The 14,903-nt window shown below is 31.8% G+C and overlaps 1 protein-coding gene across 2 annotated transcripts in view; it reads right to left on the bottom strand.

Annotated features, from left to right (window-relative positions):
* Nucleotides 1–550: 550 nt before the first annotated feature.
* Nucleotides 551–14,903, bottom strand: part of TRIQK (triple QxxK/R motif containing) — a 93,994-nt gene continuing 79,641 nt past the window's right edge. Inside the window, exons 4-5 of one of the 2 annotated variants that reach the window (XM_080802244.1) lie at nt 7,380–7,465; nt 551–1,674 (exon numbers count right to left, since the gene is read on the bottom strand). In XM_080802244.1, coding sequence (XP_080658370.1) covers nt 1,561–1,674; nt 7,380–7,465 — 200 coding nt within the window. In that variant the 3' untranslated portion in view covers nt 551–1,560. The remainder of the gene's footprint in view (nt 1,675–7,379; nt 7,466–14,903) is intronic. The other variant, XM_080802245.1, reaches the window with a different exon arrangement.

The following is a 14,903-nucleotide window of genomic DNA, read 5'->3' as shown; positions in this document are numbered from 1 at the left end:
TCATGAGTTTGTGATTTCAAGGGGTAGAATCCAGTAAATAACACTGGCTAAATTTTGCCCTCAGATGTTTGGCATAAATGATCTGTGAGGATATGGGAACTTTGAGCTGTTTTCACATTGATGAAATAAATTATGCTACTTGGAAAAATTCTACAGAACATAAAGCTACACAGTCATATTCAACTATTTGCAAAAGTCTCACAGAACATTGAGTGTATTCATCAAAGCTTTCTTCTCTGGAAAAATATGGAAACAATCTTTACATTTTATTTGCTCTTCATAAATACAATGTATATGATATAAAGCACTTTGTGCATTTGTTTCTAACTACTAATTTTTTATACTTCTTTATATAAGATAGTAGCTAACAACTCTGATGTGGACACATATTTTCCCATTTTCTAAGCTTTATGTATTCATGTGTTCTAAAAATATTTTTAAAAAATCCATTACTGGTAAAAATATTGAATATATTGATTGTTATACTCCAACAAATGCAAAATATCTTAAAAACTTATGTAAACAAAAAAATTAGAAATGCAAGTAATATGAGACATGTATTTTCATCTATTATTTATTTTTCACAAAACAGTTGTAATTGATTAACTCTCAAGAGACAAAATGTAATTTTGTAAACCAACTTTGTATTGTTTAGGTTTAGGAGGCAACCCAAGAAAATTATTCTGAGTAGTAGGACTTCCGTTACTGTTGTGTGAAAACAACAACAACAATAACAACAACTGCACAACTAAATGACAGATTGTTACATACCTCCCTAACAAGAAGGGCAAACTGATATTGCAAGCAGCCAGAACAACATAATTAAAATAGAATTCCAAATTTATATTAATACAATAATATGTTAATTAAAATCAAGACCAACTGAACTTTCTATTTACACCAGTTCAGACAGCCCAAGAGGAAAGGAACTCTATTTTACAGACATATGTGACTCTTTGAGCTTCTGTCATCCAGGTGCCATTTCTGATGGAGCACATGTGCGCTGAACAGTTGGCAAAGAAGGAAAAAGATTACTGTAGATGTATGGCAGATAGTCTCTCTAATGATATAAAATATGTCTGGAAAGAAAGCAGGGCTTCTTTGTAAAATGAAAAATTTCCCATGACTTTTCATTCCTTCTTAGGCTCGGAATGTGATTTGAGAATGTTTCTGTAAATGAGGATATATACTTTTACTTACGATGTATACGGAACAAAAATAGATTTAGTAATCTGAAGTGACGGAGTTATACACATAAATTGGCTAAGACATCCGAAGAATTTAGGATCTGTTTTCCATTTAATCTAAGCGCACCATGAATAGGTTGCCTGTCAAAGTAGAAAGATTTATAAAAGTATCCGGTAGCATACATTATACTACATTGCTAGGTAAGTTTCTTTTTTTGATATCCTATGTAACTATTTAAAAAGATATTTCTGAAAACTGAAAATACCAGCAGAAAAAATTCAAGATGTTCCAGTTTCAGTATTTTAGAAAGTGTTGGTCCCAAGAAATGCTTTTATAAAATTATTTCCCTTTAATGCATTGATTGCTGTTCAGCTAATCTTCATCTCGTTCCAGATCAGGGTCAACATCTGTGGACAGTCTGAGATAAAAGAAAGCATAGAAAGCCAGTAGGAGGGCCAATATAGCTGCTAGTACGAGGCCAACTTCCTAAGGAAGGGGGAAAAAAAAAGTATGTTTGAAATTGATGAAAAGAGATTGGTTAATGTTATAAGTTTCATCAGAGAAAATAGCGATATAATTCCATCATCTGGAATAATTGAACCTAATTAATCACATTTTTTTGTTTAACCCTTCTTGTCATTTAGTAAAGCAATTTATTTTGTACTTGACAATACCGACTGCAATGATAAGGACATCAGTGGATGACTCATTTCTATTATTATTTCTATATAATTTGTAATAGTAAAATTTCTAATAATAAAATTTAACTATATAATTTTGATATATTTACACAGTTTGGATATCAAGATGTTGGGTGCAAGCAGTGTAGTTTGTGCCTACACAGTTCCTCTGTTCTCTATTTGAGTATGTTTAACTTTATTTGTTGCTTCAATTCATTTGTTATTAGTTATAGCTTTAGGACACAGATTTTAAAACATTTATCTTTCTTTTTCTAATAGGAAGAAACTGCTATTATAGCCAGTTTCTAAATTATGTCTCTGTAAGTCTTTATTAAATATTATTTTGTTAAAACTAAATTTAAACTCTAAATTCTATAGTTTATAATGTGGGGGAACAAAACTGAGGACTCTCAGTTCATGAAGCAAGACATAGTATAATTTATCAGAATTGTGAAGGGTTATTCTGAATATTTCATTTGGTTATTTGATATAGGTTATATTAATTATGTTAAACTAGTAGCCAAAAAATTTACTACATATATTATGGCAAAAATCCTATTATCGCCTAAGAAGTCCATAAACTTCATATATAAATGAAGTATATAGTATATAGTATGTAGTATACACACACACCAACAGGAGTATTCTCAATATTAACATATCATTTGGCTAAAGAGATTAAAAAAAAAAAAAAGAGCAACTAGTGCCAGTTCCATAACCTAAAGAGGCTAATATATCTTTCTAATTTTCAATTGTGTATCACACTCATTCCTGGCATTGTTTTATGGAGAAGCAATTTATTTGCATTTATATGAATATATTTTACATTTCATCAGAATGTAAAGTTACTAATTCAACATATGCCATCTAATAAACTTTAAAAAACATTAAAATGAATTTGGTTTATAAGCAACAGGAAATTTTTACCTGGATGTTGAAATTACAAATGGGCAATTTATATATTTAGCATCAAATGTACATTTATTTAGATTTTCAAACTACAGAAGTAAATATTGATAAAAATCAGGGGGCTGATAGACTCAGTGTCATCAATTTTTATAAGATTTTTTAAAAAATCTAATACATCAATATAATGTCAATGAAAGTGAGTTTTTCTTTGTTGCAGTTGGAACACTTTGGCATCTCAAAAGGGCATGGCAGCATCAGACAGGTTTCATTTATATTCTTATATCCACAGCTGTGCTCCCAGACCCATCTGGTTACACAGCTACTAATTTTAAGAGGATGTAATAAACAAGTGACACACAACTGCAAACTCCATCTGTTCTGTATAGTGGACAACAAAACTGTTCAACAGCAGTCACCATTCATACAAGCTTAAAGCAGGAATAAAGTTTTTACTCTTGATTGGAGGCCATCGTCCACATCTCATTTGATAATCACCTCTAACTGCTGGTTTTCAACTGCTCCTTGTCCCTTCAAAAAACTCTCTATCATCTTCAATGTACATTTTCAGGATATCCAGAGGCATGAAAATGGGTTTTAAGGGTAGAAAGCAGAGAACACTCATAGAATACAACTTCAGAGGATCCATTAATTCAATTAGATCTACTGGCTATATGGTGGAGGAGGTAGGGCTAAAGAGTACTGAATGGGGAAGAACAGCATCATTAAAAAAAAATCCCTGTTCTGTTGAGGAGATGAACATTGTGGGGACTGGATGTATAGAGGGCTAAAACAATGATAAAATTTGAAAATACTGCTTTCAGGATGCTGGTGACACTAATCATAACTTAGAGAGCTCTAGGCATTTATGACCCCCCACTCCCTGGCCATTTTTAGTTTTACATCCAAAATCACAAAAAAGAAGAAAAATAACATTTCCAGATGGCTCATCCCAAGAGGTTGTTAGCAGGATCTGTTTGACACTTGAATATTTTACTTATGTAACAGATAAATTAAATTTTTGATATTTATTCTTTTATTAGAGTATACCTTTCAAATAACTAATTAATTAACAAATATGAATTATCTTTTTTCTTCTAAATACTAGGAAACATGGGTATTTACATTCTAAAAAATATTTAATGAAGTCATAATTCTTAAAAAATAATCTAACTGAACAGCAACCAAATAGGAAATATTGGTTGTGCAAATATTTTTTAGGTAGCTCTCATTACTGGGTCTTAAAATACAAGATTTTATTTACATTAGTGAGACATAGCAAATAAAATACCTTCAATAACCAGAAATTAGTTCTAGATTTTGGAACAATGATACTCACATCTTTTTTTTTTTTTTTTTTAAGATTTGTTTGTTTGACAGACAGAGATCACAAGTAGGCAGAGAGAGAGGGAGAGGAGAAAGCAGGCTCCCCACTGAGCAAAGAGCCCAATGCGGGGCTCAATCCCAGGACTCTGAGATCATGACCTAAGCCAAAGGCAGAGGCTTTAATCCACTGAGCCACCCAGGCGCCCCTGATATTCACATCTTATTCTGAATCAGTACTGTTCTCCCAAAACATTTTTAATTACTAAACATATGTTTACAAAAAGGCACTAAAGGTCTTTGAGCATAAAGACTATATTGTGTATTCTTTACCTCTCCAGTCGTAGATATCCCAGTCAATATTGTTGATTTTTATGGTATTGAAATCTGGAAGTTATTTCTTGTATAAATTGCTCCCAGGTGATCATGCCTTGGTCATCTTTCTTTCTATAGGTTCTACAACATTGTAATATTCTTTCTATAGGTTCCACAACATTGTAATATTTAAGGCATTTCTAAACAGATAATGAAGGATTAAGATTTAGATAACCTATATAAGAAGTGTATTAAAATTAGATAATACTTTGGGGGCACCCGGGTGGCTCAGTGGGTTAAAACCTCTGCCTTTGGCTCAGGTCATGATCCCAGGCTCCTGGGATCGAGCCCCACATCGGGCTCTCTGCTCTGAGGACAGCCTGCTTCCTCCTCTCTCAATGCCTGCCTCCCTGCCTACTTATGATCTCTGTCCATCAAATAAATAAATAAATAAATTAGATAATACTTTGAAAACTTTACAAGAGCAATATCAGTATCTCCACAGCAAAACTGAGAACATTTTATAATATGCAATATAATAACACAATGCTGACTAAGTTGAAGTGGGGGATCTTAAGGCCAATGACAAACAACCAAGGGGAGTCTTATTTGTACAAATCAGTAATGGCTAATTCAAAGAAGTGTTTTCTCAATCAGCTGACAATTAATAAGTGACTTCAATGTCCTGGGTACAATGTTAACTGTTTTTGTGGTATTATTTAACTCTTCTGAAAACCCTGTGAGGTAATGTTATAATTGCTTTTGCAAATATGTCAGCTTAGACTTTGCTAGATCATGGCAACAGGAAGAGTAAAGAGGAATGTGATCCCAGACCTCTTTCTTCTCTGTTCAATGTTGTCATGGCTGGTATTTTTCTATTCCATCCAGCTGTTCATATTTTCTATAGATTTAAATTATTTTAAGAGCATAACTATGATTCATTCTAAAAATAAGCAATAAAGTGATAAAATACTATAATATTATGGTCATCCTGAATCAACTAGATAAGAGTCAAACATGTTTGATGTTCATTAGTCCTTAGTTGCTTCTCTGACATTATCAATATGGATAAAATCACTCACTGGGGAAATTAAACAGCATTAAATGGCAATTGCTGAAAGAAACTTCGTTATTTAAAATCCTATGCTAAAATGACAAGGCAATCAAAGTTTGACAGGGCAAACTAATTAGTATGCCAGATTTGAAATGTAAAACACATCTATGGTTCTGATTCTAAAAAGTTTCATATCATTTTAATGGGCTCTTCATATAATTTTTCAAGCGAAATAACCAATGTTTAAAGTTAAGGTTTTTGTTTTTCACAGGTATACAAATCAAAATGATATGCTAGCTTATTCAAAAGGAGCTATGTTCAGATGTCAGAAACTCTTCTGTACATACATTGAATCATAAATGAAATCTAAAAAAAACTTTTTTCTCAAAAAAAGATAAGCAAGTTCTGCATTGTTTATAAAAAGATACTAAGTAATTGTGTTATAAGGTAGATTTATTTGATACTAAGACAGTCATTTCCTCAAATTAAAATAATAAAAATTATAAGGGCAAATAAAGAGAATGTGTATATATTAATAAATGAATGGCTGCACATTTCTCAAATTCTAACTTATAGTTGCTCATTATATTGTGCCACAAAAGGATTTTGCTACCCAATATCTTTCTTTAAAAAACCCAAAACCAAAACACCACTTTGGAAGAGATAAAAGTGAGTGACATAATGCCTTGGTGGAAAATTACAGAAAATGCTCTTACTATAAGAGACAATCATCAGGTAACTAACTGTAAAATAAAGAAAGAAAATAACCCCTAACTAATGCTTTTAGAAATATCATGTCATGGAGATAATTTAAAAGATGAATAAAATTTCATGTGAAATTAGAAGAAAATTTCAAAAGATTAATCATTTCTCTTTTAAACAAAAAGACAATTAACCTTTTTTTTTTTTTTTATTAAAAACTGACACACAGCACTAACTGAGGGGATTGTGTTGTGAAAACATACCACATCACACGGCAATACTTGATCAAAATCAGCAATCAAGAGTAAAACGAAGGCAGTATTTGGTGATCATAATAGCAAATTCTGGAAGACAACCAAATATATCATCTGGCAGTTCAACAGCTGTTACAGCCTGGTAGTAATACCTTGGCATTTGCTATAAGCTATAACTTAGAAAAATTGATTTTTCATCTGCCAGATAAAAACCAAAATCTCCTTTTAATATTTTAATATTTAAATAAAGTATATATACTATTCACTTTAATTTTATACATTTGACAGCAGAACCATCAAGTTAATTTTTTTTTATTTATACTTTGAGTCACCTCTAAATACTTGGCAAAAAATTGACATGAGTAGTAATATAAATGTAATTTTGTTGAACTTCATTGTGTTAGCATATTGGATTATTATCTGCTAACATCATTCTCAGATGCGCTTATCCCTCTTAAGCAGTTAAAACACTGGTTTTCTAAAAGAACAAGTTTAGGGACATCACTAGAATTTCATCATAGAGAGTACTGACAACAATAATAAAACACAGAATAAAATTATATGTATTAATGATCTAAGTATATGTAATTATAACTAAAATTTCAATAACCATAAAATAAAATTTATTGAAAATAAAAGAAGTTTTTTATTTCGGCCACATAAATCACTGAAATGTTTGAGCAATATATACAGTAGCTAGAGGAAAAAATAAGTTGCAACTTTAAGTATAACTGGTTTTCTTATGTGACATTGTGTTTTATTTTAAGAACTGGTAAAATCTCAGGATCAGAATGATGCTTCCCATTAAGTAAATTCTTTATAAGAACCTTCAATTCTGGCATTGACTTTGATTTTGAAATGTCATAAAACATTTAGCATTCAACATTTATGCAATCCAGTTTTAGAAAATGAAATGGCATGCATATATCAAATTTTAAAGTTACCAAATACAGGTACCTTTATCCCTATTGCTGTTTTCTTTGCTTCTGCTTTTAATTTGGTTGCTCGTAAAATAGGTTTGGTTTTTTTATAATCTTGTTTACCTAGAAAGAAATAATTTCAGGCAATGAGCTACGCTTAATATATAATTCAAGTTTAACAGCCAACTGAAATGTCAAAGAATGTTTAAATACAGTAAGCCAGGGACACAGAGTTGCAAAGCAGAGGAGCTCGCAGTTTTGGAAACCATAAACGTTATCACCCTAAGGTCAACTTCTCCTCTCTTAATTTTTTGCAGGAAGAAAATCTGACAGACATCTTCAATTTGGTGTGCAGTGAAAAGCTAAAAAGCTAAAAAGTTATTTTAGAGAATATTCAGAGTAAAGGTAGTAAACCTTTTGGAAACATTTAGAAACAAATGTGTAAGTGAGTATACCTAAGATCCCATTAATAGGTAAGTTAACTTCATCTTCCTATATGAAGAATAAGGGCTCATTATAAATTTATTTTATTAGGGATATATAAAATAACCAAATAACCAATTTGAGGAATATCCTCAAGTTTTCTATAAGAAACTAAAGAAGATCTGTAAAAACTTTCAGTCACTGAATTCATTAGAAAAATACATATTTAACTTTGCTCTTAATAGAGGACAGAATAAATACAGCTAAATGAAAGATGTAGGAAAGCTGTATTTAAATATTAGTTCCAGTCTTCTCTACGACATTTCACAGCCAAAGATGAACAAAACTAAGTTAGTTAACATCACCAAATTTCCTTTTTTGTGTACAATGTGACAACTAATGAATAACAAACCTGAGTTTGTATGTAACTAATGAATTACATAATCTGTGAAGAAAATAGATTTAATGATACAAAAACAAAACAAAACAAGAGTAATAAAAACATTGACTAGAATAATATATTCTTTTGTTAACCAAAAGAACCTTTAAATAAGAACTGGGTCAATGGGTCTCAAATACAGTATGTCACTCTGTGTGGGAGTTAGCATAAATCCACATAATCTCTCTTTTATATTCTTATAGTTTGCCTTGTTTCTGTCTTATTCCCTTTCCTTCATGATCGGTTCCTTTCCAGACTTACCCCTATATCTCCTTTATGTAAATAATACAACTTCTAACTTTAATTTCCACATCTTCCTTGCATTGAAATAAATATGAACGCAGCTGATCTACACTGTAGTGTATCATAAAAAGTTAATGTGCAATAAAATAATTCTTTGCTAATGATTCAAAAGTGCCTTTAAGATTCCATATAGATTTTTAGAATTAGAAATGGCAGGGAGAAGTGAGTCAAATGGATGGGAGTAATGAAGAAATGCTCTATTTGTGTTCATTAGACACATAAAAGTGCTTGTTTGGCTGAAGAGCTATGTGATTTTTTGTTGTTGTTGTTGCTTTTTTTAAAGAGCCAGTGTATGCTATTTCCTTACCTGCTATCATATAGCAGTCATTCTGGATCTATGAACATGTGGAAGCTTAATAAATATTATTTGATCATAAGGTTTAATGATCCAGAAATGAACCAATTGTAAAAATGTACATCAAATGATCTAAATTTAAATTATGGAATGAATAAACTACAGAAAAATATTACTCTGACCCAGTTTAAATTAGCAACATTTAATTTTGCTGCAAAAGCCTTGACAAGTGTTCACTCTGATTTCACATCTCAACAGTCAAACTATTCATGTTATTATTCCTGCTGAGATATAAACAGGTCAGAACAATGAAAATGGTGACACATCAAATACCTCACTCAGGGTTACAAAGCAAATTTCTAAGGAGAATCTAAAGAGAAATTTGAAGATTATAGATCTGAGGCCAAAAAGTCATTTCTTGTTTTATCTTATATATGCCCTATAATAACCTCTGGGTGCAAGGGGGAAAATAAATAGAAAAAGGATTGTCTTAACCCAAATGTTTTACATACACATATGTATTATTCTGGATGATGTGTCTGTCATAAAACAGATTCAAATATACCTCAAAGAGTCAAGGTTAAAGTGAGAATTTATCATTCTACTTCAATTGCCATATAACTTATTAGTTAAATAATGTGTTCCATTTCAACTCAACTTCTGTATCTCTTAGAGAATAATACATCTAGATTTATATTAAAATTGATATGAACATTTGAAACTGTATTTATAACAAATAGATGGTTTTAAAAAATTATTTACACCTGGTACTTCTCCAAATAGTGCATCTGTCAGTAGTTTAGCATTCTGCTTGCTAACTATGATATCCAAAAGTATATACTGAAAAACGAGGTTTCAGTCTACTAAGTGAAAACGTTTACAGGGGCATCTGTTAAGTTCTTTACAACTAAAACTAGATATTTCTATTATACCAAAGGGGTTTTCAACATTTAAATTTTGTATGGCTTCAAGAAGGGTATCTGTGCCTACACAATTGTAAAAAATGTTAAATACAGAAGCCCCTACATTCTGAGTACTTAACTTAGAAAAACACACACATATATATGTACATTTATATACATTATATATATGTACATTTATATACATTATATATATACACATATAAATACACTTATATATGTATATAAATACATATATAATAATCTAGATTTTATATGTAGGTGGATTTCTAGACATAGTTGGGTCTGATTTTGGTTATATCGATAACGCAATAACCAAAGTAGCTGTTTGACAATTACTCATTACCTTTTATATGAGAAGAAACCTGGAGAACTCAAGCCTATGAAACTAATCTGGGGCCTCAATTATTTAGTTTCTCTATTTAATGACACCATGCATCATATTTCTGTATTTTCATTTCCTATGGCATAGTTTGAGTAACAAAAGCTTTTTTTCTCCTTCCCTAAGCTTCCTGATTGAGTGATTTATGCTTCCTCTTTCCAACATAATCGTATAATACTACTTTTTTATATTTTATTCTTAAATTATCACAATGAAATTGAATTTTTTTTCCTTTTGGTATACAGTTCTATGAATTTTAATGTTCTTGTATAGATTCATGTAACTACTGCCATAATCAGGGCACAGAATAGTTCTATCTCAAAAACTCCCCATGCTATCCTTTTATATCCATGCCTCCTCCCCACCCATAATTCCTGGCAACCACTGAGCTACTGTCCATTGCTATAGCTGTGTCTTTTCAGTAATATGGCAGTAATGTGACAACGGCTTCTCTGAATCAGCATAAGGCCTTTAAGTTTCACCCAAGTTGTATGACTCACCAGTTCATTCTTCTCTATTGCTGATCAGTATTCCATTGTACAAAGGTATCAGAGTCTGTTTATCCATTCACTCACTAAAGTGCATTTGGGTTATGTCTACTACTTTGCAAGTACTACAAGAGCTACCTATAAACACAGGTGTATGGGTTTTTATATGAACACAAGTTTTCAATTTACTAGAGTAGGACTGCTGAGTCATATGGTAAGTACGTATTTAACTTTGTAAGAAACTGCCAAACCATTTTCCAGAGTGGCTGTATCATTTCATATTCCCACCAGCAATGGATCAGAGTTCTGGTAATTTTGCATCAGACGTGTATTAGTTTCATCTACATTATCTAATTTTTAACATACAATTGTTTATACTATTCCTTTATAATCCATTTTATATCCATAAGGTCAACAGTAAGGTGCCCTGTTTCATTAATGATATCTTTGTTTTGTTTTGTTTTTAACAGCGTTAACTAAGTTTTTCAATTGTGTTAATCTTTCTAAATAAACCATTGGTTTTGTTATTTTTTTTATTATTTTTCTCTTCTCTATGTTTTTTCCACTTTAATCCTTATTACTTCCTTTTCTTCAGCTTTGGATTTAGTTTGCTCTTCTCATATTCTTTTTTTTTTTTTTAAGATTTTATTTATTTATTTGACAGACAGATCACAAGTAGGCAGAGAGGCAGAGAGAGAGAGGAGGAAGCAGGCTCCCTGCTGAGCGGAGAGCCCGATGTGGGGCTCAATCACAGGACCCTGGGATCACCACCTGAGCTGAAGGCAGAGGCTTTAACCCACTGAGCCACCCAGGCGCCCCAACTCTTCTCATATTCTAACTTGTCTAGACAGAAAGTTAGGTTATTGATTTGAAATATTTCTTCTTTATAAATGTACTGTTTAACAGGTGTAAATTGCCATCTAAGTACTGCTTTAGCAGCACCTCATACATTAGCATGAAGAGGAAAAAAGTTAGACATAAAACATACATGTAGACTTCTATTATATTTATCTATGCAGTTACCTTTACTAGTGTTAATTTTTTGAGTTTTTGTTGTTGTTGTTGTTTGTTTGTTTTTTCTTTATATGGATTTGAGTCTTGTGTGTTTTCATTCCAGCTTCAAGGACTTCCTTGTTGTCTTGCAGGGCAGGTGTGCTATTACAAATTACCTGGTTTTGTCTATCCAAAAGCATCTTAATTTCTCCTTTTTTAAAAGGACAATTGTGCTGGATATAGATCTCTTGGCTACTGTCTATTGCTTTTAGCATATCATATGTAACCTATTACTTTTCTCTTGCTGCTTTCAACAATCGTTTTTTATGTTTGACTTTCAACAGTTTGACTATAATGTAGACCAGTGTGTATCTCTTTGAGTTTATCCTGCTTGAAATTTATCGAGGTTCTTGGATTAAAAAAATCAAAGTGTTTCATCAAATTAGGGAAGTTTTCGGATACGATTTTTTCAAATACCCTTTCTGACCCACTCTCTTCCTCTTCTTATTCTGGAACTATCATTGTACATAGTTGGTATGATGGATGGTATCTTACAGGTCTTTGTGTCTCTGCTCATTTTTTTGTCATTCTTTGTTTATTCTTTTTTCTTCATGTTCCTCCGAGAGTATAATCTCAATTAACTTCTCTTCATGTTCTCTGATTCTTCTGTCAGTTCACATCTGCTGTGCGGTCCCTCTAGTGAAATTTTTATAATTATTTTATTTTTCAACTCCAGAATTTCTATTTGCTTTTTTAAATATACATAATTTACATTTCTATAATAAGGTGATTTATTTGATGAGGCATCATTCTTAATTTCAATTCCTTAGATATGGTTTTCATTTTTGAACATATTTTAAAAGGCTGACTTAAAGTCTCTGTTCAATAAGTCCAAGATATTATCTTTCTTAGAGACAAGTTTCACTCTTCTTTTTCTGTGTATGCAACACACTTTCCTGATTCTTTGTGCATTTTATGATTCTTGTAAAAACTGGACATATCAAGTAATGTAATGTGGCAACCCCACAAATCACATCTCCCCTATGATGTTGTTGTGACTATTTGTTTTTCTTTTGTTGGTTTTATTGTTTGTTTGTTTTTTTAATGACTTTTGTGGTCTAATTCTGTTAAGTCTGTATTCTTGTCATGTGCAGCCACTTAGCTTAATGTTCACCTAAAGACTGGACAAATATTTTCTTAAATGCTCTGATCCAATATCTTCCAGCTTTGCTGAGGAGCTGTGTGTGGTGGGGCAGGTGTGTGTGTATATGTGTGTGTGTGTGTGCGTGTGTGTGTGTGTGTTGGTATATATTTTCCATACTCTGACAGTAGTTTATAGTCCTGCCTTAGCCTTCACTTCCTGCTAGCTTCTTCAAGGTCAGCAAGAGATGAGAAATTTTATAGCCTTTTCAGGTCTTCATTGGACATGGCATAGCTCTCCATAAGCTTGTGACTTTCTAGATTCCCAGATCTATGTTGGAGATTTTTAAAGACCCTATGGAAATCTCATTGCCCAGTCTTTTAATATTTTTAGGAGAACCTCCTACTAGTCCCAACTAGTAATGCTACTTCAAGTAGTTGTGATGTTAAAAACTTGCCATTGACTGGGTCAAATTCTGGGAGAGGGCCCTTCACACAGAGTGAGCTCTAAGTCTAGTCAAATAAGGACAAGTTTTGAGAATAAGGCTTTTCAGGGAGTTACCAGACAGGTCAGATAAGGACAATTCTCTGAGGATAGAGTGTGGCATAGTTTCAAACTCATTCTGCCTTCTCCATTAATTGCAGGATGATGCTTTTCACAACTACTATAGTTGCAAGGATGAGCAGAGAAAGATGGAAGTAAGACCAGTTAAAACCCAAAAAAGTCTAATGTTCTAATTGAAATTCAGTTTTTCTGAAGTAAACAGTCCTTGGATTGTTGTTAAGAGGTCCGTTAATTTCCAAATTTCTGAAAAAGTTGATTTTGACATTTTTTTTGTCATTGTTCTTATTGCTTTTATAGAGGAGCAGATTTTGAGATCCTTCCTTTTGATTCAAGAAGTACATCTCCATCCCTTTACTTTTAATGTCATTATATTTGAAGTTTATTTCTTTTATACAACATATATTTGGGTTATTTTATAAAATTTCAACCTGAAAATCTATTGTCTTTTAACTGGTATGTTTAGACTATTAACATTTAATGAAACTATTAATACATTTTTTATTTAGGTCTATTATTTTATTATTGCTCTCTTTTTGCTCCCTTTGATTTGTTCCTGTTTCACTTTTCCTGTCATTTTTTGAATTGTTTAAACAATTCTTAGTATTTAAGTTATGATTTTGATATATTTTTAGTATGTTTTAAAAATTGTCCTAGAGATTATAAAATGTATATTTAACTCTTCAGATTCTAATTTAAATCAATATTTTGTTCAATTCCCTATTTTTAAACATAATCTACATTACTTTCAAAATTTTAAAATACACACTTCAATAAATTTCATATTCCAGTTGATGGAAATAAGCAGTATAGTGCTTTATAGAGCTAGTTCCACTAGCTGTAGTTTCTATCTTTTGACTTTTCTGTGCTTATATTTGAACTTCTTGGACATGTGTCATAGGTTTAAAAAGTTGATGTATACAGTGGACTTCTACTAATTCAAGCCTTTAAATGTCTGCAAGGGAAGATTTATAAAAGTGAATAGAGGGGCACCTGGGTGGCTCAGTGGGTTAAGCCTCTGTCTTCAGCTCAGGTCATGATCCCAGGGTCCTGGGATCAAGCCCCGCATCAGCTCTCCGCTCAGCAGAAAGCCTGCTTCTCCCTCTCTCTCTGCTTGCCTCTTTGCATACTTGTGATCTCTGTCTGTCAAATAAATAAATAAAATCTTTAAAAAAAAAAAAAGTGAATAGAGTGTTGTAGCACATGCTTGGTTTCCTTAAAAATGCCAGGCAAGACATTGTTGTCCATATTGGATGTATGTTCTTATTATAGCTTAACAGTTTTGCAATAAAATGTGAAAGACACATGCATAGTTAGAAGGATTATTATACTCTTGTTACTGAAACTTTAGATCCATGATAAAACTACAATTTATCCTTAAATAATATCTGTGATTTAGTCATGAAATAAAATTTCCTACTACTCTTCTCTCCAGTTTTGTGACTAGTTTAAATTGAATAGTATCCTGAAGTTGCTAGATCTGTGCTATTACAAAGTTACATTATTATTTTTAACTATTCATGTTAATAGAATTTTCTTGATATTGTGAAACCAAAATAAAGTACAGAAATACATGTAATGTTCAGGATGATACATGGTGACAAATGCCATTCTTA

The sequence above is a fragment of the Martes martes genome, assembly GCF_963455335.1.
Source record: "Martes martes genome assembly, chromosome: 4".
Classification (NCBI taxonomy): Eukaryota; Metazoa; Chordata; class Mammalia; order Carnivora; family Mustelidae; genus Martes; species Martes martes.
The sequence above is the reverse complement of the archived record's forward strand: the minus strand, read 5'-3'. Positions and strand labels throughout refer to the sequence as shown.